Source organism: Crinia signifera, chromosome 1, assembly GCF_055691185.1.
Source record: "Crinia signifera chromosome 1, ASM5569118v1, whole genome shotgun sequence".
Taxonomy (NCBI): domain Eukaryota; kingdom Metazoa; phylum Chordata; class Amphibia; order Anura; family Myobatrachidae; genus Crinia; species Crinia signifera.
This window is the reverse complement of record NC_139217.1, coordinates 84,706,370-84,730,847: the sequence shown is the minus strand read 5'-3', so window position 1 is coordinate 84,730,847 and position 24,478 is coordinate 84,706,370. Positions and strand designations below refer to the sequence as shown.

General features: G+C 41.7%; 1 protein-coding gene across 19 annotated transcripts in view; it reads left to right on the top strand.

Moving 5' to 3' along the window:
* The window catches only part of SORBS2 (sorbin and SH3 domain containing 2), a 289,436-nt gene extending 266,665 nt beyond the window's left edge, over positions 1-22,771 (top strand). For 18 of the 19 annotated variants that reach the window (XM_083169075.1, XM_083169032.1, XM_083168988.1 and 15 more), the window contains 4 exons: positions 2,821-3,264; positions 12,020-12,063; positions 13,775-13,881; positions 15,907-22,771. In XM_083169075.1, the coding sequence (XP_083025201.1) occupies positions 2,821-3,264; positions 12,020-12,063; positions 13,775-13,881; positions 15,907-15,968 (657 nt within the window). In that variant the 3' untranslated portion in view covers positions 15,969-22,771. The remainder of the gene's footprint in view (positions 1-2,820; positions 3,265-12,019; positions 12,064-13,774; positions 13,882-15,906) is intronic. The other variant, XM_083169108.1, reaches the window with a different exon arrangement.
* Positions 22,772-24,478: the final 1,707 nt, after the last annotated feature.

Here is a 24,478-nt window from a genome sequence, read left to right as displayed (position 1 = left end):
TGACCACCCTCCCCCACCGGCAGTGCATTCTGTAGCCCATAGGCTACCCGCTGCCCGATGTTGATGCATCCCTATAGTAACTTATGTGTAATGCGGCCACGAGAAGGGCAGGAGGGATCGCAGCAGGTATTGGAGATTCCTGATGCGGTGCTTCCTACATACAATCTGGTTATACTTAATATTTGCGGCTAACACTGGAAATCGGGTGTTTTCAGGGAATTTGAATATAATGAATGGGCCCCTTAGACACAGATGGGATATGAGTAATCTGCCATAACATGCAGAAGAAATTGAGGGCTATGTGATCACACCTACATGCCACATCTCTGAATATATATGCGTGTGTGTGGTCATTATCCCGCTGGTGCTGATTGGCATGTACATTGTTCCCCCCATACTTGCCTGTTCGTCTGGACTGTCTATAAGACTACTGAGTTTCAAGGGCTCCCTAATTTCGGTGATTACTAAAGCAGTCCGGAGAGAATAGGCTGGCTTCCATATTCCACTTGCAGGCCTTTCTCAGTGAAGTCTGTAGTGCATGCTCTAGATGGCTCTCGATGGCACTAAAGGTGCCCATACACTAGTAAGATTTATCTTCAGATCTGGATGGTTGGAACAAAAACATGGTTATGGATGAGTGACAGTTTGTCAGTTTTCCAGCATTTCCAAGCAAATGGTCAACTGTCATTTGCTCTCATCCATAACCATGTTTTTGTTCCAACCAGACAGATCTGCAGATAAATCTGCGTGTGTATGGCCACCTTAACTGTTGCCACAAATCACAACTTGAAGCCGCAAACCACAGCTGGTGCGATAATGCAATTCACTGCGCCATGGCTCTCGCACAACCTATAGTACCGTGCCTGCCCTGTGGTATCTCTCAAGGGGCATTTGCAACCCTAGTCTTGTTGCCCAATGTGGGGTCTATGCTGTGAATATATTTACTATCCTGCAGATACTGATGTACAATATTCTAGCATAAAATTGAGTCTGCGCTACCACATCTGGTAAAACTAGTTTTCTTAGAATGTGGTAGATGCAGCCTTTCTACAACTGGAGTGCCAGAGATCTCACTATTCTGGGCAAAACCTGTCCCAGGTTGAAAGGCAAATAATTTTGTTGATCATATAATAGTATACAGGGTTATCATGTGATTGGAAATGTATATAATAAAATCTAGCTAATCTAAATGGCAAATTATGTCGAACAATAAAATGGTTTGATTTTGTAAAATTCGTTGAAGAGTTTAGGACTTATGACCTCAATTTAATATTGTTATAAGACATATAATTTTGTATTGGAGTTAACTAGTACAGCTATTTTTGGACCAAAACGGAAGAAAAAAAGGACAGCACCCCTACTGCGCACTCTGCAGCAACCGCGTGAAGAAAGGGTTACCCAGCCTTAAGCAATAATGGATACAATAACAAAGATTGGGGCAAATTTATTAAGCTTGGTGAAGTGATAAAGTGTCTGGTTTTTATCACCGGCCAATCAGTTCCTAACTGTGAAGTTTCAGGCTTGGTTTGAAAAATGACAGGTAGGAGCTGATTGGCCGGTGATAAAAACCAGACACTTTATCACTTCACGGAGCTTAATAAATCTACCCCATTTATCTCCTGTGAGGTTGTAAGCCCGGTATGCGGCAGGTGATAATCTTTGTAATAGTACAGCTATTTGTGCTAGTTTAATGCACATACACACTGGGCGAGTTTCTAGTGAAAGCGGTTCATTTTTTTCGTCTGAGCGGCTTTCAGCATGAAAGCTGCCCAGTATGTACTGGGCAGCGATGAGCGGTGCTGACCGCCGCTCATCTGTTGAGGTGAGCGGCTTTGTGGACAGCTTTCCATAGTGCTGCGCTATGGAAAGTCACCCGACCCCCTGCTGACAGCGCCGGGCAAGGGGAAAGCCTCTCCGTGTGTATGCACTGAGCGGCTTTCCCCCCCCCCCCCCCCCCCGTAATCACAATGATCATCGCTGGCCATACACGCTGGGCAAAATCGCCCAGTGTGTATGGACCTTGAGTCATTTTAGAGTCTGGATTAAGGTAATGATTAAGCAATTCAAAATATAGCTGGTGATTGGTACCAAGTTCAAAATAGTGCTAACCATTCAAGTGACTATTCCAAAGCTGCAATTTAGCATCTGTGTAGAAGATAAGCACATCTCAATCATGAAACTCATACTACTACTTTCAATAGGATGACTCAGGCTACACCAACATATGACATTTAGAGCACTGTCTGTCAGTGGATAAAGTTACACTTTTCAAATAACTCTCTTGCTCCTTTGGTTTCATGTGCTAATAGTACTTGGCGTGGTCACCTGCACAATTATATACTTAGGCATCTTTAACATCTTTTTATTTATTTTGTTAGCAGTTTGTGTTATAATATTGTTTTGTTTTTTTCTTTGACCTTAACCTTTCTTTTATTTCTAAAGTTGGCTTCATCTAAAAGACTTCGTACTCCACCCCTTACTTTAATACCAGACTCAAGCTCACTTACAGACTCTAGTAAGGGGAATTTAGAAACTGTGACCAGTGATTGGTTGTCGCTGACTGTTGGCTTTTCACCTTCAACTACACCTGTCCCAACTCCACCACCCTTTCCTGACCAATTTGTGCCCAAGGTAGAGAAGCCAAACTCAATGCCATTAACTGTTTTGCAGTCTGAACAGTTTTCATCGAATGATATCACTTCCCGAATTACGGACGGTCATTTTGTTCCCATTACTTCACCAAAAACACTTTCAAGTGGTCAGCATCTTACCATACCTTCACCCTTTACTGACACAACACTTTCCTCTCCTATAATTCAGCAGCTGGAGGTTCCTTCCATGTCTGCAACTAACTCTGATCACAGTCTGACTCTAAAGCAAGGAAAATACCCTGAACAGGCTCAGACTAAAGGACCAATAAAGGGCAAACAGGTCACAGAAGGTTATTCAGATCATATCAGTCTATCTGAGACTCCCAGGAATGACCTGGTTCTCTCAGAGAGTGCAACAGGGTCAGCATCAAGAATCCCAACATCCCTTGATGACCAAGAAGAGGAGATCTGTGAGGAGCTGATGACCATAATCCAAGGAGATCACCTGACAAGTCAAGATTCAGGGTTTTATAGATGTGAGCCTCAAACAGAGCAACACCCAAGACTCTACATAGAGGAAGATGGGACAAGTGAAAATGTAAACCCTTCAATTGAAACTGTGGTACATCCTATTGTATGTCTGGAAGACTTTTCAGCCAATATCAATGCAGAGGTATTTGAGTTCCTAAGATTGAGCTACTCTGTGTTGTCTTGTGTGCTTGCACAAACAATGTCCTGTTCAAATATGAGTCTTGTCTGACAGAAATGTATAAAAACATGGATCTCTCAGTTCTGCTATGGAAGGTTGTTTTTACCTTAGACGCACATATAAAGGCATCTAGTGAGTTAATAGTAAAATACAATGACCATTATTTGTACTCCGTTGTGCTTTAGGCTGCACTAAACTGCCAAGAACTTTTCTTCTTCCACTGAAGCCCTCAAGGCTGAATTCTGAAATTCGAAGCATAGTGAATAATACAATTCTACCGACAGTATATATAATATTGCTAAATTTAAAAAAAATCCGTTATTTTAAATATAATTATACAACAGCTTGTTTTAGCATTTCTCAGAACATGCTTTTAACATGTATGAAGCAAATGACAGGAAATAGCTCCCTCCAGTAGTGTATATGATTAGCACTGATATCTTCTGAAACGTCTGCAGGGACTGGCAGTAGTAAGTCCCCACAGCCAGCCGCTAGTGTTATCGTATTTCCCCAGATAACACACATACTATAGTATTTGTTACACATACGCTAGACACTTTGATATACTACATACAATAGGAGCTTTTTGCTACCTGCCAGAAAATAGGCAGAATTTAGGGCACTGTCTTTTGCTATGATACATTTTTCCATTCATTTTTCTTTCCCTAAATGTTGAAGAGGCCCTCCATTTCTGCTGGAGCGCAAAGGTTTCCTGCGTCTTTTTCTTCCCAACTTTCTTCTAGTCGTCCATTTCATGCTGAACCCACGTCTTCGCCTCCACCCTGTAACTCCACCGTATCACATTTCTCTCCTCTAACCAAATTCACGCCCAGACAGGAGACACAATCTCCGCGACTAAAGGTAACAACATCCTGCACGTGGTTTTCATCCGTTGGTTTTCCATTGCTAAACAAAGTTTGTGTCCAGCTTGAATCATTTACAAATGGCTGGTGAGATAATGCCTGCTAACCATGGTGTGAAAGTACTAATTCTTAAATGTAGTGCTTTATTTAGTTTCCAGAATGACCTAAATGTCAGTATTCCCCATGTACAGCACCCAGATCAGGAGTAGAGAACAGTATATAGTGATGCCTATATTATAGATATGAGCATTCATAAACGGTCCATTGGCTCTTGTATCTGCCTGAACAAAGCATAGCGTCTATTCCAGTAACTGGTAAAATAAATTATTATGACAAATTCTAAAATATAGGACAATTTTATGTGATTTAGACCTTTAAATTGGGCCTATTATGTGAAACACATCTTTTTCCAGGTATATTTTTCATATTATGTTTTTCATGTAGTGTAACTGTACTTGAGCCAAGAAGGTGTAAATCATCAATTTATAGGATTAGACTTTTTAGCATATATATTTGTTCATGCTAGTAGGGTGTCAGTAGTGGCCCAGGCAGTGGCATAGGTGTGCGCAGCACATTTTATTAGGTGGTGCACCGTCAAAGGGGTGTGTCTGACACCACCAATCAGGCGTGTCTACCATCATCTATTGGTACTCGCTACAATATAAAATAAAGTAAAAAACATATATGGAAGACGCAGGTATGTAGTGATATGACAATGGAATGATATACAATGAAAAACACACATAATTGATGGGCGCTTCTTTTAATGGAATACACTTCTAAAAAGCAAAAGTCTTTGGAAAAAGGTATTGCTAACAGCATGATATGTGCACAGCATTAGGGTATGCCTGTGCACCCCTAACACTCAATGTGTGCACACCTATGGACGACTTAAATTCTTCTACAGAGCGTCATTCTCTTGTTCTGTTGAGCATGACGGAGCATCAGCTGTTGCAGAATTCTCAGTAACTACAAATAAACCCGTCATCACACTTCAGGCTAATGGCAGCTGTTGTACTTTCAGTTAACTTAATCTTACAAACTGTGTGGTCCTTTTTATCTACTGTACAATAGCTACAGTACATGTCAAAAATAGTTTCCTATCTGAAAAAAGTGAAGTTTTACAAAGTTAAGCAAAACTTCTCTCCATAGTTTTCCCAGAGAATTTATTGTCACACAGTTGGTATTTAAGTAGAGACACACTGTTCCTTGCCTGCAAAGATTTTCCATTAATCTGCAATAAAGCAGACTAATGAAATCAATTCCTTCATCATAACAATAGCCTCAGATTCCATTAGCAAGACTTAGCGATTCTAAATTAAGACATTACTCACCAAAGGATTTAAACAAAATGCTATGAATATATTCTGTGCTTCTGGTACAAGACCAATTCTCCTAGCAGCTAACTGAAAACAGGCAGCTATGTAACACTGATCTGGTAATAGAGTTTACTGGACAGCAAGATGCAGTGTTAAAGAGGATCTACCACCTCGGTGACAGATTCTTTTTAATTACAAGTGACACCGGTACCAAAACAGAATGTCCCAGTTACCTGGTGGCGGACAGGATAAGAAGGACAGTTGGTATGACATGACAGACATGAGTACGGCTGTTGCTAATGCTTAAAACCTCCAAAAACCACTTGCTGATTTTAATTTGCTACATGCTTTGTATAGACATAGGTGACCGTTACAGATGTAGCACTGTGATAGAAAGATTCCATCATTTTTTAAATACAGCATGTGGGAAGGTATATAGTAACTAGTAAGCCCACACGAAGCAAAAGCTTCGAAAGCTAGTCTTCTACCTTCTGTGTTTGTGCATGTGTGAGACAGAGATGTAGTTTCACTCTCTGCCAGCAGATGGCAGTATTTTGGAGACTCACAGACACAAGACATACAGTATAGATGATAACAAAGCAACAAGTGATTCACACAATAAAGGATGTTCTATACTTTCCTACAGGTGTCATCCGGTACTGCATATAAGTAAGAGAGACAAAACCATTGGGGAAACACCCGAGGCAATTTAATGCTCATCTTTCTCACCTAGTAAATTACCCTTTTATAGGGCATTAAGACATAGAATCTGGGAGAAGTTCCCACCCCTATGTGTTACCATGGTTCGGGCACCCAATATCAGGCTACTTATCTGGGATTTCTCTTGGGATCAGCCTGCGGGTTGCATTTGGGACCGATTGAATAGACCCAACCCCCCCTCCCAATATCTCTGATATTTGTGGCACTGTAAGAGTCACTGAAGGATCATACTTGAAGTGCTTAGAGTAGTGGCCGCCCATCTAGCCCGGCATAGCTTTACCTGTAATTGTGAGTAAAGAACAGGGCAGCCCATGTCACTTATGGTGAGTACACCATGCAGAATAAAGAACCCAAAGGTCTACAGTATCTGATAGGCTTGTGAAAAGTTAGTGGATATTTTTGAGGTCCTCTGACACATAAAAATGTACTAGTTCTAGTATCACTATGTCCCTGTGAGTCATTCTGATTCTAAATGTCAGAGCACTTGGCTGCTGCACAAAATAACAGTGCTTTATGGGTATCAGCGCGGAGCATGCTGACCCTCAGCTGGGATTCTCCACTCTGCAGCAATAACTACTGACAAGCCCTGCGCTCACATAAAAGCTCTGCCTCTAATTTTTACTCAGACTTTATCCTGGAGTTGTTTATTTTTGCCAGTTCCTGACTATAGTAGTATTCAAGTTCTTTAATGTCTGATTACACCAGTAATTGCCTGTGTGTGCTGTGCGGCCTATGCAGAGTTGAACGGTATTTGAGCGCAAATGCATAGAGTAGTGCTGGTAGCGCAATTTCAGTGGGAGATCCACGCTTGTCCCTTTTGATCTTGCCGCTAACAGCACTAAGTAATTGAACTTTTAGAGGAGTGCGTATCATGTTTTTTTTTTTTTTTTGGGTATGGGTGAACATGGGTGGACACTATTAAGTTCGACGTACATTGGGTCGACCACTTGAGGTGGACACGTGAAAAAGACACACAAATTTCCCATAGGGCAATACAGGCACTGAAATGGGGAGAGACAGTCCCACTATTATGAGTAGACAACAAACAAAAACAGTAAATCACAGCGCTGTTTTGAGGTGAAATTAAAATACCATGGAATAGGAAAAATGATTTTAATAATTGTTTCTGATGATAATGTAAACTAAATAGAAAAACACAATGTAATAAACACATAAAATGTCATAGTAAGGGATTCGGTATGAAATGCCGGCGGTCGGAATCCCGACGCCGGAACCCCCTTGTGGGCCCGGTGGCTCGCTATGCCTCGGCACACTATTTTATTCTCCCTATATGGGTGTTGTGGACACCCATAGAGGGACAAAGTGCCGGCATTGCGGCGGTCAGGATTCTGCCTTCGGTATTTCAGGATTCCAACCGCCGGCATATTGACCGCAACCCATAGTAAGAGGTGCAGTCTCTCACATTGGTAACTTTTTTATGGTCACAAAATGACAACTGTGAGAGACCGCACCTTTTACTATGCCATTGTATTATGAGTTTATTACATTGTGTTTTTATATGTATTTTACATTATCATCTTATTAAATTCATTTTTCCTATCGCATGGAATTTCAATTTCTCCTAAAAACAGCGCTGTGATTGACTATTTTGCTTGTTGTCGATACATGAAAAGGGTTGACATTGGGAAGGCTGACAGTCAAAAGGTTGACATGGACATCGAGAAAGCACCGCGTCCCCTCGCATGGCTCGTCATGCTTCCTGCACGGTGCCTCTCTACTCTCGACACATTCTCTCTCCACACACTAGTGGATGGCAGGGCATGAAATACTGCCTGTCAGCACAACCCCCCCCCCCTGAAAACCCCATGTCGACCGTCCCAATGTCGACCTTTTGACCCTGTTGACCTTAGGCATGTCAACCTTTTTAATGGGTCAACCTAAGGCCAGCCAATCTTCAGTGTATGTCTACCTTAAATGTGTCGACCTAACAACCATATATTGTTTCTTTCAATCTATTTTTTCCAACAAATTATGCATGAGCCGTGCCGTCTCCATCAGCAGCAGCACTGGTCTCGAACCAGTTGAACCAAGGTAGTGGCAGCCACAATGGATGTGCCTCCTGTATCTGTCTTCCTCTACTAAGAATGGGGCATGCTACGGCCTGCCCCTTCACAGCTCCATGCGGATATCCTGAGCACACAGATGGAAAAGTTTTTAACTTTTCCATGCAAAAAACACCCCTAGAAACGTTTACGTCCAACTCTGCATGAGGCCCAGCATGTATAGCTGAAAAGTCCACTACAGAATAGTCAGATGTTCTTAAGCATGGGTGGAGTTGTTGTTAACTGGTGTGTTACCATTTACAATAATATACCGTGAGCGATTATGTTATGTAATCTCTATGAATGCTTAGCGGTTTCTGTTATTTTTTATGTTTTATGCATGATGTGAAGGGCAGTGTGTAGGCGTTTTGCATGCTCTGGGTTTTGCCCAATAGTAGAATGTGATTGATTGATTTAAATTTTGAAATGAATTCACTTATTATGGTTTTTCCAGTCTGTTTATAAAAGTGACGTGCTAGTTGTTGGTAAGCCTCCTCGTAGTCCTGTGATGTCTAGGAGAGCCTGCATCTCACCTGTGAAAAGCCCCAAAACCACACAAAGGGTAGAGTACCTGACATCCACTTTGTTCCTTTCTTTGTCCTTCAATCTCTAAAGTCCCCTTTTATTAAAGCTGCAAAACCCCTACTGCCCTCAATGGGTTCCCTTTATTCACCATTATGTGATCCAAGGCATTTTGGCCTAAGGCGATGAATCAACCTAATGATATAACCACTGCAATGTTACATGTATGTTTCATTCTTGCAATATATGTAGCAGAGATGTTTTATCTCTACCTTTCTATGTGTGCTTATCATACTGCATGTCGTCATTTATCTATAATCTTCATTTCAATCTTGATTTTTGCTCATTCATTGATTTGCCGATGGATAAATTCCGCTAACTGATACAAATACAGTCCTGTGTACAATCCATAAACGTCCTTTACATGTACAGCGTGTAGAGTGACATTCCCAGGGATTATACAAACGATTGTCTGGTAGTATATGCATTCAAACAGTCTATATATCTCACACCAATACCTGATGTAGGGAGACTTACAAGCAGATAAGTCATTTTTAGTGCAAAATGTTTAAAATAGACTATTACTTATTTTCTTAAAAGGTTATGTACCAATATATGACATATGAATTACAAGTTATTGTTCAGTGCATCCATAGACTTCACCACACATTAGGCCTGTCCACTCCGGTCAAATTAGTTGCTAGACCAGTGATTTTCAACCTTTTTACCTTGTGGCACACTAAATAAGATTTTAAAATTACCAAGGCACATCAGGAGATCCCCACAGGGCAAACACATAGGCCCCTACAGGAAAAAAAAACCTATTGGCCCCCATATAAAAAACAATCACACTGGTCCCCACAGGTAACACAAATAAAATACATTGGCCCTTTACATGAAAAGAAGAGACCAGAAAATAAAAGTTGAACTGGTGGGAGCTGTAAACTGGTTTGGACATCTCTAGATCTGGGGCACACTTGAGAACAGCTCAAGACACACTCGTGTGCCACGGCACAGTGGTTGAAAAACACTGTGCTAGACCTATGACCGATATGTCAAATAATGCGTTCTAATTTGTAGCTTGGATTGTCCCTACAGTACATATCTTGCTACTATGGTCCTAATGCACATTAAGTAGTTATAGTTTAGTGGTTGTAAACATTACAGCCTGCGTATGTTACTTTATATCCATAAATTATACGTAAGATAAATATAATGCTTTTTTGATTGTCATTGGCATGTATTAAACAAGCTGTATCTTCATTATAAGAAAAGTACAATACAACTATTTATGCCACATGTAAGGTACACAAGAGACTTGGCTGATCATGAGCTGACATTGACAATGGACAAACCTTTCTCTATATTGTGGAAACGGTCATACTGTAGTTTGACATCAATGTAATTAGCGGTGAAGGGATCCAGTTGTCCTTGCAATGGAAATTCCACACCATTGCCGGAACTGTGACTCGCGTCCCTTGTGGCCAGGACCTGCACCGGATTCGCACAGTGTTTGCTCACTGCTGTCCTGACTATTGTTAGCTTGTTCCAGTGTTCTAACTGCTTCAACACCTACTGTACCAAATATTCACCTTGTCCTTGTACAGGGCTGCTTGCTCTAGTATGGTAATATGTTGCCTTCAGTGTGGCATACAACACAATATCCTACAGCACATGTACCAGGAAGAGACACAGCGTCTGTCTCTTCTGCTTAGGTCATGGTTTCAATATGAATACACAGTATGCATGCTAGTCTGGCTAAATAACAGGACATGATGCGAGTGAGATTATTTCCTGTGCGATAACATGATTTGCGCTCACAAGAGCTACAGTAGCATGATACATGGATAATATACAGGTATATATAGAGTATAATAGGTGTTTGTGTGTGTGTGTGTGTGTGTGTGTTGTATAATAATGCTTGGCTTGGGTCTGCATACATGTTGTATAACTGGGGAAATGTCAGCGCTCTTTTGCTATATACAGTATATTGGGACTGCGGGATTGTGTCTGGGGAAAACGGCACGCTTTCTGTATGTGCAATTCCATATCTGCAATAAAATGTTCTGTATTTGTACACCTGACTGCTTTATATATTTGCTTATAATTGCAAATGCTTCAAACTGATGTACATGTTTGTTTCTGATTTGCTGTGGTCATTTCTATGTAACAGTGCTTTTCCATATCTGCAGATATTACAAACTGTTGCTGATATAAAGGCAGCTAAAGTAAAATATGTAATGTACATGTGACAGCATTTGTCTGCCTGCGGGTGTATGTGGTTTAATCACTCGCTTCCTCCAGCGTGTACAGTATTATTCTATAACTGCATGCATTCAGGACATAGTTGCCTACTTCCTGGCTGCCCTCTCCAGGGCGGGATAGGGGGGCAGGCGGATCACTGTGGAGGCATGGCCAACACAACCCAGTCTTCGTGGCCACGCCCCCCACCGTGCAATGCTGGTATTTCAGGCATTGCTTGGTTGGGGGCGGGCTACAGTGACACAGTGCGGGGGAGGGGGGTGTCACGGGAAGCTGTACGCATTCTGGGAGGCTTGCCTACCTTTCCAGGGGGCCTGGAGGGTAGGCAACCCTGATTCAGGATGAGTAGCTTAGCTTTAAGGTTGACATGTTTTATCATAGCTGTCTTTTTAAATTGTGTTTATGTAGTGGGTGATAACAATGCTCATCTGTAACTATGTGTGGATGCAATGTACTCATGACTGAGTAATAGAAGTTTAGAAGCCAGTTCTATTAAACTGCTCAGTTTGGTGCAGCTTAGGGCATAGAAAACAATGCTTGGGCTGATCATTTATCAGGTTAGCCTTAGCCGCAATGTTCCAGCCAAGTGTGTCCTCTCACGGACAAGGCCTTCACCTAGAAGTATTATTATCTAATACAATACGATTACAACCTGAAGATCAATGTTTTGGTGTGTGTATATATGTGGAGGTGTACAAAGATATATTTATATAGATGTCCGTCATTACTTGGCTTCATATATATCTATAGATTTTGTTATTTGAAGTGATCCAAGTCATTCCCAGTCAGCAGCTGTGGCTGAGTTGGAGAAATGTGCATGAGATCTTTATCACCTTCTGCCTGCAAACGACGTGTTTTGTTACTCTGCGATGATCTGTGTTGATGTACTAACCCGTGTAGGAGAGATTTATGTTGCTGCTTTTTCCCCATATAAAGTTTTTACTAACAAGAAACTTCTGTCCCCCAACAGCGACCTGTATTCAACCATGAAAGCATCCAAACTATGGGGGAACCGTAAGTTTACCATTTTTAATACATGACATGAGAAATATTTTTTAGACTTTTTTTTTAATGCAGTTCTTTTTTTGGTACTTATGTAGTATCTGGGCTGCCGATTTCTAAATCGGGTCGAATCGGGCACATCGCATCGCATCGCATGCGACCATCGATGCGATGCGATGCCCCGATTTTTCCATAGGAATCAATGTTAAAATGGACTGAGTCCATTTTAACATGGAATTCAATGGGAAAAAGGGGTCCTTTTCATACCCCTACTATCCAAGTGGGCATGGAGTTGGATATAAACCTGTGGCGAGCGTAGCGAGCCACCGAGCCCGAAGCGTGGCGAGCGTAGCGAGCCCCGCGAGGGGACACAGAATACCGGCCCCTCGCGGGGCTCGCTTCGCTCGCCACGCTTCGGGCTCGGTGGCTCGCTACGCTCGCCACAGGTTTATATCCAACTCCATGCCCACTTGGATAGTAGGGGTATGAAAAGGACCCCTTTTTCCCATTGAATTCCATGTTAAAATGGACTCAGTCCATTTTAACATTGATTCCTATGGAAAAATCGGGTCATCGCATCCGATGGTCGCATGCGATGCGATGCGATGCGATATCGCATCGCATCGCATCTGATTGTATGCCTTAACTTAAGGCATACAATCAAAAAATCGGCAGCCCAGATACTACATAAGTACCCTTTTTTTTTCTTCTGTTGGACTTAACAGGCCAGTTAGTGGCGTAGCATGAGTAATTTAGAAAATTTGTCCCATCTAGTCTGCCCATTTTGTTAGAAGATCTTTATGCCCATCCCATGCATGTTTAAATTGCTCTGTCTTCTCATCTGTCACCTCTGACTTGAGGCTATTCCACCTGTCCACTACCCTTTGGCCTTTATTTATTATTGCATATTAAACCAGGGCTGCAACTAGCGGTGGGGAGGGATGTCAGAGGTGGAGATGCTAGGGGAGCATGTGCACGAGGTGCCATGTTTGAGAGGTTGCAAGCTGCCCCCTCTTTTGGGCTGGTACACTTCACCCATTTTCCTACTTTTTGGTGTCTCCTGCTGCTGCCAAAGGGAAAGATGAGAGGGGCCGCTTCTATGTGCTACCGACACCTGCTTGTTAGCATGCTGAGCGGAGATCTCCATGCTAGGTGCGGTGTATAGAAAGGTTCTACTACTGATGTTACAGGTGACTGGGCAACGTGAACCAGCCTGCACGGCATACCACCGATTCTAGTCCACAGTGGGAACGCGCCCGGTGACCAGATAGCTCACTGGTGCCTGTAACCATTGCTGCCCATGCAAGAATTATTAAGGGACTGTATACCAGCATCAGTGCAGTATACATAGCCGTATTATTCAGTTCCTCATTACAACACTCGGAAGTCCCTTATATATCAGGCGATAGCATGTGAAGTTATTATCTCTGATGGATGCCACTAGGCTAGTAACCCTGATACCAAGTGGAGATGGTTGGGGGACGTGCCATATTACTGCATTTCTCCAGGTGACAGAAATTTTACCCATCTGTTAGAAGAACCTATTCCCATTTACAAACAAGGTGTTGCATTTGGTGCTATGAATATAGCAAATCTACTTCACTAGGATTAAAGAGAAAATGAATCCTTATGTGCAACCGATAAGACAAAACAGACATTATGTCCCATCCATGCACATGAGCCAGGTTTCTTTTCTAGTAATCTGAATAGTCTATCTTCTCAGGTACCAGTCCCTGTATAATTATGCCCCACGTAATGAAGATGAGCTGGAACTAAGGGAAGGTGATGTGATCGATGTAATGGAGAAGTGTGATGATGGCTGGTTTGTGGGTAAGTGTCTGTACTTGTCTTTTTAGAAATTATTTTTACATTGCAAAAAAATTCCTAAAATACTAATGCTAAAATAGACCAGTTATCAATATTTTCCACGTGGATAAAATAATTTCTAGTCCTACAGCTAAAGAATTGTACTGGTGCTGTGCAGACTCTCCTTCGTAGAATGTTTGTCATGTCAAGGGAGAGAGAGAGACTATTTCGGCGGCACTCACAGGACATATAGAAAAAATTCACTCCCACTCTGGGTATCTCATTCAACGTTTCAGTCCATTTGACTTTTTTCAAGAACAGTGGCATACTTGAAAAAAGTCAAATAGACTGAAACGTTGAACGAGAGTGGGAGTGAATTTTTTCTATATGTCCTGTGAGTGCCGCTGAAATCTTCTCTATACCAATGGTTCCTCTATAACCTTGAAGGCACCCAGGCAAGTATTTCACTATACTATTGCTGAGTGCCCGCCTATTGTTTGGATATATATATATTATATAATGTTTTTTTATTTTAAGTTTAATTAAAAGAACAAGAAAATATTTACCTATGTTGTAGCGGTGTCATGGCTCCAATCAGGTCCAGATTTAGGGCCACATGTTGGGCTGGAAATGATCAGTTTCCAGATTCCAGCGGATCGGGCCGTGAAATCGGGCCAAACCGGCTGTCAGGTCCTTTGCGCGGTGCCGTGCGCATCGGACCCTGCTGTTGCACAAGTGGGACATAAGATGTCTCGCAATCGGACCCATCAGTGGCACATTGCAGGTAGTTTTTAGCACCCACAATGTATTGGGTCCGATCCGTAGGGGTGTGCCAGTGGTGAAGCACCGCTGACACACCTAAAAATGGGGCCAGACTCTGCCAGTCCACTAGCGCGCCTTCCGCTGATATCTGGCAGATGGCAAGCGCCGGCAGATGTCGGCGGGATGTGGATGCATGCGATTTATTGCATGAAAAAATGGCATGTCAAGTGCCAGATCGTATGTGAGCTGCTCAAGGGGCAACTGGTCTGATTCCAAGTTGCTTCAGGGGGTAGTAGTGGAGTTTGTAAGTCCAGGTTCCTCTGTAATTGCTGGCGAGGTGCTTGAAAAAGCTGTTCCACTACAGCGAAATATTTGGGTTGGAAAGGCGCCATGTCACCACTTAAATGCGGTACCGCTGTGGAGAAACTGTCCAGGAGCCACCTCTCTCTAAACACTGGCATAAATGGAGAAAGAGTTATCGAAACCATGTGGACACCATGCAGCCCAGGGCTGGGCAACACCGGCCCTCCAGATGTTGATGAACTACACATCCCAGGATGCTTTGCATTAGTTTTGCTATGTGGCCATGCTGAAACTAATGCAAGGTATCCTGGGATGTGTAGTTCATCAACATCTGGAGGGCCGGTGTTGCCCAGCCCTGATACAGCCCATCTCATCTCTGAATAGGTATGCCACCTCGCCAGCATTTGCCAAGGGATCTGGACTTACAAACTCCACTCCTACCCCCTGCAGAGACTTAATATTAGGACTCAGTGGTATGATATTTACCCAAAGATCTGCGGGTGAATATTTTGAACCAATTTAATACACTATTCTATTAATTTTATTGTGTTTTTTTTAAGTGCGATTTTTATTGAAGTAATCATGTTATTAAGTTTGTGAACATTAATCCATATGTATGCTAAATGCTTTAGCGCAGCAACACGCCCTTTTCTTTTTGCTGTTGTAGGGGTGTGACACCCCATTCTTCTAGAGCTGCAGTTTGCCATAGCAACCCCATTTGATATGCTCCCTACACGATAACTTATCTATCCTTTGCTATGGCAAAATCACACACCGAATCGCTTGGTGCATTAAGCCAGCAGCCTGCCCGTGTGTACACCCCTTTAGTGCTTATGTTTTGGGTGTAATTACTAATGATAATATCAATGTGTCCAATGATTCTTGAGGGTAGTGAACAGACATATTGTCTGTATTTGCTCTACTGTTTTTAATTTGACTTAAATGATCAACTATAATTATTATTATTATTTTTTTATTCCTTAGGCACCTCCAGAAGGACAAAGTTCTTTGGGACGTTTCCCGGAAATTATGTCAAGAGGCTGTGAATGTATTCGATTGCGTTTTGTTGCCTGACACTTCACATCTGTTTGACATTGCTGGGAAGCACGCTTGTATTTTCTCACATGAACTGGTTCACATGTAATCCTGCTGCTACCTGCCAGCCTTTTCTAGCAGTATTAGAGCTCGTCTATTCAGTTCTCATCACTTCTGACAATATTCTAGCACCAATCGTTACTTGTCACTTTTCATAGCGCACACTGCCCTTTGTGAAGCTGGTTCATCCAATTAGAAATGCAGTGCAAAACTACCTGGTGACGTGAGCTATTAACAGATCGTTATGTTTAAGTATATGATCTTGGAGGCAGATACAGTTGGTAACATGATCGATGTTAGCATGGGCAGCACTGGCCACTGCCGTGGTTGTGGAGAGGAAGCCACGCCCAAGCCCTTCCTGTGGTCAAAGTCTACAAAGGAGGCATAACGATGCCCCCTTCAGCGGCTTTCTGCAGCTGGCCACACATGACAGGTCAACTCCTCTAGTACTGGGGCCCTACAGATTTCTTGGTAGCCCTGGACACCGCTACATCTAATACAGCTGTAATCTTACAAATTCCTGTAAGTGAGAGGACTCGTATTTGGTATAAACCATTCTAAAATATCTAGTGGATCTTCGGAATAAGAAAAAAAAAAGCCTTTTGATGATCGGGAACGGATATTTCTTGATGAAACATAAGATCTCCACACAATGTCTATAAAAAAAAAAGAATAAAACAAATGGGAAAGTATTTATTTGCAGTTGGAGTTTTTTCCATTGATCCGTATATGGCAAATTGAGATTTTTTTTTTTAATGGAATAGTTTAAACAAGACGGACATTTGTGAAAACGGACTAACTGGTAAAAGCGGAAAGTTGCTGTAACCGCCAGCAACCACCCACAGATTCTGCCATTTTTCTACATCCGATCGGTTTCTATGGTTTGTAACACTTTTTGTACCGGTTTTCTTAAGTATTCACCCATCTCCAATGGGATAATGAGAGATAAGTCATGTATTTTATACGTATAGGAGATATACCCATACACACCTGAATGTTTGTAATGGTATGACCTAAATTCCTGCTCATCCTGCAAGCTACACATGTTTCCTATACCGGTGATGTGGAACATCGCTCCTGTCATCGGCAATATATTGAGAATTACTCAATGGGACCATAGGTGAAATAAATGGCAGCAGCAAGTCAGTCACACTAACTGAATTGTGAAATATATTTTTAAATTGTGGCTTGATAAAGGCACTATGACCTAACATTCTCTACAATTCCCAATTCATGTCTCTAAATATATACAATAAACCTGCTCTGCAAGAGCTGCTACAGCTTTTTGTAATAATACTAGTCACAAGAAGTGGTACTTATTGTTCTAAGTGATTCAACTTAATGTCTTGTACTACAACCAATTCCTCCCTTTAACTAGATGCAGGCGATGACAGAATGCTTATATTATCCAACTGCACCTGATGTCCATGTCAGTCCTGCATTATGTAACCGGGAATAACTGTATGATACTACTGGGAGTACAATACTAGTGGTAACACAGCAGTAGTAGTTACCAAACCAGCCTTCAGAATGGGTTTGCTGGATCATGACGCAATCACTTTAGTAATCTTCGTACACCACCATTAGTGCACAGGCTTGTTTTTTATCATTCGGAACAGGCTATGATGTTTTAATAACAAGTGTGGTTACTTCATGTATAGTTATGAGAATATATGTAAGATTTCTCTGCATTTCACATTCTTCTATATGAATTTCGTCACTAGTATTAAGCCTGACACAGAGTCTCATGAGTTTCATTATTTTCCTTTTGTGTATCTACAGTACCATGTTATATAGTAAGTCTATGGATAGAACAGGGGGCCCCAATGAAACACAGTCTCAGAAAGCAGATTATTATTCCTGACAAATGTACAGTAGTCCTAATGGTGACCCACACATTGCTCTGCAGCTCTCATGTCACTGAAGATCGGCTGAGTCCTAATTCACACACAGGTTCTTATGTAGAGCTTGCTGCAGCCTGTCCACTGCAGCTGGAAAGCTATTCATTGCATATTTAACGGGTTAACTAGGGAACTAGGAATTCACCCTACAATACTGAGGTTCACAGCATCCCATAGAGCGGGCCTGGCCAACCTATGGCTCTCCAGCTGTTGTGAAACTACACATCCCAATATGTCTTGGCACTAGGGTTGCCACCTCATGCATAATCGATTCCTGGAGATCCATCCCCATACTCCCAAAAACAAGCGAATGGGCGAAGGGTAATTCAGTAAGTGGGCGGAGCTACGATCGCAACCCGCGTCAGAAAAAAACAAACATTGAGTGAGAATACCAATTCCCTCACTACAAATCTGTTAAAACCACCATCCACCTTGACACACACACACTAGAATTAGGAACTCCGGTACGCTGCAAAAATGTACACTGTAATGCCTACTACACATTATGCCACACACTATAATGCCCATTCATTTTATTCCATACACCGTAATGCCCATTACAAATTATACCACATGCCGTATTGCCCATTACATTTTATACCACAAACCCTAATGTCTAACATATTATGCCACATAAGTACTGCTTACCTACATGCTTATTGCCAGGGGTTGCATGTTTGTTGCCAGAGCTTTCATGCTTGTTGCCATGGGAGATTGCACTCATTGCTCATTGTATTACATGCTCGTTGCCAGGGGGAGTTTAAATGCTGTTTGCCCAGGGGATTAAATGGTCATTGCCTGGGGGTAAAATGCTCAGTGCCCAGGGGATTATATGCCCGCTGCCATGGGGGATTACAATTTGCAGCATCTATAGAGGAGTAAGTGGTACATCTGTAGAGGGTGGAAGGGTGTTTGCAGCATCTATAGAGGGGTGCATTCAATCAGCTCTGCAGCGGCAGAGTAATTGAATGCACTGTAGTCTATCAGTCACTCACGTGCCGTTATACACAAAGCCAAAATACCTTCCCAGCTCCCCACCCCTCACGCTCGATGACAGTCACCGCCAACGGCAACCCAGACCGTGCCGCAGCAGCCAAAGCGCAAATCTACTGTATACTCACAGCCCGATAACCTTCCGGCTCCCCCCTCGCACCCGATGACAGTAATCGCCAGCCGGAACCTGGAGCTTTACTGCAGCAGCCAGCAGGCCGGGCAACAGCAGTGTAGCAGAGGGAGGCTGTCAGTATGCAGGCTTTTCCAGTCACCTGGATTCCGGGAGAATCACGGAATTCGGGTGACTGGAAAAGCCTCCTGGAGGGTTGCCACCAAATCCAGGAGAATCCCGGAAATCTGGGAGAGGTGGCAACCCTACTTGCCACAGTATTAGCATTCCCTAATAGCAAAACTGTGGCAAGGCATGCTGGGACTTTAGTTTCATAACATCTGGAGAGCCACAGGCTGGCCAGACCTGCCACTAATGGTGCACGCGGTCAGCAACATCGCTGCTTTTTCCCCTCACCGCGTGCAGCAAAATTGATGAAATATGTGCAGGCCTGTTAAATCTATACAGTCCTTGCCCCTACAGAATTGTTTATTAGAATTATGCATCTTTGCTTGAATACAGTTCCCTTAAATCTCCATTAGTTTACTACAAGTCATCAGCCAATCAAACTGACAGAACAACATACCAACATGTCAGCACTGGTGGCTGTGCGCACCGGAATGGAACAACACTTGAATGGCTCCATCAAGCGCCATTTAGTGGATGCTGGCACATAAAACACTTTGAATTCCCCCAAAGAGTGGAGGAGCAGTGTTAGCCTTTTATTCTAGAGGATGCCCCTAGTATCCTATACTTTACCACTGTCATGTTACTGCCGACTTCCACAAATACCTCCAATATTTTTCCATACATTTTTTTTTTTTTTTAACATTTACATATATCGCTCCTGATATTTTATTGAATCTAAAATCTACTTGCAAGATAGCATTCAGCAGGCTTATAGGTGGATGCCACACAATAAGGTGCATAGGAACGTTCTGGCAAAGTAAGTTATATACAACATTTTATATAAATAACTAGAACTATGTAACATAATTTCTTCATTAAATGGCAGGGAAGTATGGTAGGTCATACAGTTCAACCTTTCTATAGTCTAACCATTTGGATGCAAAAGAAGAAAAAGGAAATTGGTTGCAGAAGTATTGGCTATGAAATTAATGACTACGGTTACATTTATCAAGATACCCAGCAATTTTTCTGTGAATTTGGCTGGCCGTCTCTAAATGACCTCTTTACATTTATACATTCTTAAGGGACATCCATACGGGGTGATTTCAGTCCCATCCCTCAGCACCGGCTCCCACTGTACAGGTCTTTATTGTATGAACAGCTTACAGTAACGAGAATATCACATGCCTAGACACAACTGAACAGGACTCTGATAAGCAAATGGCTATATATGACTTATCTTACAAAGAATTTGACAGAGGTAAAGAACTACTATGCCAGTCTAGTCTGCCCAGGTACACACATTCATGCTATGGTTAATGTTGTTGGGAGCCAATTCTCCTACCAGTACATTGTGGTAAGAAACTGGAGCACCCTGGGTAAACCCATGTCAGTATAAGGAGAATATACAAACTGCACACAGTTAGGGTCATGGTGGGAATCGAATTACATAGATGGTTAATTTATCAATAAAACAAAATGGGAAATGCAATGATGGGCAGCCGGAGTGTAAGGGAAGATGTATGGATGATACTTAGATTAACAACATGGAAGCAGGTAAAGGAGTGGTGTATTCCAATCATGGGCATTTGTATTTATTACACCAGATTCACTGTTGGCAACATCCATGATCTGCCAACAACTAATTTAGCGATGTACGTGTTGGCTGGCAAGGTGAGCAAAGCTTCCAGAGATAGGGCCAATGTCACTGACTGAAACAGTAGACACTACTCTGTACGAGGTACATGCATACAGATCAAACAAAAGAATTAATGCAAAATGGAACCAAATAAAACTTCATCTGCACTTTCTACCTGGCCTCTAGAAAGGAAGCGGTGATAAACCTTTTTTTAAGGTGCTGAACCAGATTTTAGATCAGTCTTAAATGGTCACCACCCATGTGTTGTTCCCAAGCTGATGCATAAAGCAGACCCATGGAGGTATAAAATGTGCACTCTCATTCCAGGCTGCTCTGACTGGCAATTACATAGACTGTGCGCGTGCCTCAACCTCAAGCAGCACGTGAGGCCGGATTGAAAAAAACACTTCATTGTTCTTCTAAGCACAATCTCTGGCTTTTGAAGGCAACAGCCTGGAACAGTGCTGTGTGCAGGACAATGCCGTTATTTGTTATGAATCTCCACTTTCATACATGGGGAGAAATGGTATCAGAATCCCATAATCCCTAATAATACATCTTCTCCTGATCCCACCTATAAGGCACTAGCAATTAGTCTAGCATTTCTTTATAAATTAACACCTCCATTTGTTTTATTATTCATCTAATTGCCCACCTCTCAAGTTCCTCTGCCTTTAAAAAATATATATATATTGTACCCCATATTCAACATGTGTTCCTACCAATTTAATTGCATAATCGGAAGTTCTTTCTAAAAATAACACACCGTAGAAGCCATATTTTGAAGTTTAGGTGTGAATAATGTCCAGTTATTGAAGTATTTCAGATTTGGGATACAACCTGAATTTGTGAACACTTGATTGATACATTTGTAATTTGACATTGATTGTGTTTGATACTTGCCCGCTTAACAAGGTGTGTTAGCAAATGAGGCCTAAAGCCAATCAGTGTATCCTTTAAGACCAGCATGGGGAACCTTTGGTCCTCCAGCTGTTGTTGAACTACACATCCCAGCATGCCCTGCTACAGTTTTGCTATTTGGCCATCCTAAAACTGTTGCAGGGCATGCTGGGATGTCTAATTCAACAACCGCTGGATGGCCGAAGAGTCTCCATCTCTGTTTTAAGATGTCCTAGATGTCTAACTTAGAGCAGACAATATTGCATCAATTCACTAGTAACTTGTGACATTACGGGGGCAAATAATGTATGCCAAAAGTTTCTAGCAAATGGAAAAAACAGCTGTCTCTAATAGGTCCACCACAATGAATAAGCCCCCGCTACAGAACAGTCACATGATGTGTCTATGCAACTTATTAAATAGTGCTTAATGCATTTCTCCTTTTGTCAGACACAAGCAACTCCATTATTTTGTAGTATTTTGTAAATATGTCACCTGGTATCTTTGTACAGAGCGCCTGTACGGTCTCTTACTCTCTTTAATCAAAGCCAGCATAATGCAGTCATCCTATCTCTCTCTGCTCTCTACCACAATAGACCATTCAATTATGTAAAATAGCCTTTTATGGACGATTTTGTGAAACAATTTGGTTTTACCAGTGGTATCTATATGTACATATTTATTTGTTACTAAGAAATGCTATATAGAGAAACTTCTCTTTTGCAGTATACAGTATTTCATGTTGAAGAACTAAAGAAGCTTTATATTTTGAAGGCTTTGAATTTTACAGTTGTCCTACTGCATGCAGCGTTGCTATAAACACCTACAGTACTTCTCATGGCATTTCTGTGGAGGAATTTGGTGTCTAGTTTAGGCAGGGTCCTCCTTATACGTCTAGTGGCTCCCGAGGGACTCCTCCTATGTCATCATAGATGGTAGCTAAGCACCATGGGAGATGCTGATCCAGAGTGTATGGTGTGGAAAGGCTTGCCTACTGTACACCTGGTGTATTGCTTGTATTATTGAAAAGCACTGTTTCTACTCTCTGTATCTGATTAAAATAAAGTCTTTCATACCTGGCTACCAGATCATTAACTTTGAATTCTTACAAGAAAACAGTATTTGTGTTATATTATTTTCTGTTTTTTTTTTTTTTTTTTTTTTTTTCAATAGACCTCTAATAAATTTTGCCTGGAATAAACCATGACTCAGTCATTATTCTGTGTGACTATCAAGGACAGGGTCATGTGACAACAGTAGAAGACTATACTAGTGATTAGCTACCTACAATGATACTTTTACTTTGAAAAACATATTTTGAGCCTCCTATATTTTCTGTAAGGTGCCTTGTACTAACTATTGGCCTACTTCAGCACGGTTAGCTAGTCAGAGAAAAAGCTGTTTCTTATGATAAAAAAAAAAAAATGCTGCCCAAAACGAAATGAATACCAATTGCAAAATTGTGATGAATTTGCAGAACTATTTAAAAAAAAAGAAACATTGAAGAGTTTTTTTTTCAACCTGCACCAATCTAAAGCTTTTATAAATCTGCTAAAGGACCAGACTGGAAGTGGCCATTGCTGAGACTCACCCAAATACACAACACATTTGTTGGCAAGCTGCTCAATCAGATGTGATGTCACTCAGGTGCCAAAAGGGATGGGTAATTCTGGTTAGGAAAAAAACAGTTTGAATCCCAATTGCACACTGAGTGAGAAATATACACAAATTAATCAGATATTATTATGTGTATATTTCTCACTCATTTTTACTCACCCAAAAACACAAACTTGGCACACTTGTGGCAAGCTCATCCAGACAACACCATGTTTCTGCCCCTAAACGCTGGCTCCCTGGCTATAAATGATATGAAGCTAAATTAGGCTCAACCAATCCATTTATCTAGATTAAAACCGTACAAAGCAATTAAGCTGCAACTGCTATGCGTACAGATATTCACAAATTGCAATGCAAACGCATTAGATAATCATCCAGTCTGTGAATTCTCTAAATAGCGAGTTAGGCCTTTATGTGCTGTATAAATATATATTTTTCCACCATTGTAATAAAAAAAATAATCACCAAATGTATTTTTTGGGGTATGTATGGTGACACATGCAATAAATACAGTCTGGGCCTGCCGACTCTGCGGAACCGGAGGTGTGGGCGGGGTGGGGGGGGGGGGGGGGGGGGGGTTATCTACCCTAACAATGTTGGTAAGCTTTAGGATGCGTCCTCATAATCCTGCTCCCTGTGCCATGAATTGCAGTTGGGGGAGTGATAATGTACTATGCCACCTCAACTTCCACAATGGAAGATACCAGAAGGGAAATTTAAAAAGTAAGCAAGTCCTCATACATACCTATCGTCTAAAAGGAATAAGACCCCTGAAGCAAGTGAGACACTCTGAAAGTAGAACTGTAGTGTGTTGTACTTCTTTATATTTAGGGGGAAATTTACTAAGAATATGAAAATGTGTATTCGTATTCTTAATACGTCTGAATACGAATGCATTCGGCTGTTATAGCTGTATGCAAATTCCTATTCCGGAGTAAAATTTATTTATCAGTCGTATTTGACTGATTCTTATTTTCCGATGGCGTATGGATTCGTATTTTTAGCCGATACAAATTCGTATTTTAAATACAAATTCGTATTTCAAAATACAAATTTGTATCGGCTGCAGTGTTACAAAAAAAAAGACGTTGTGGGGTCCCACCCCCACACGGCCGTAACCAGCCCCAGGCTCACAGAGCCGGTCCTGGTTGTTAAAAATCAGGGAACAATTTG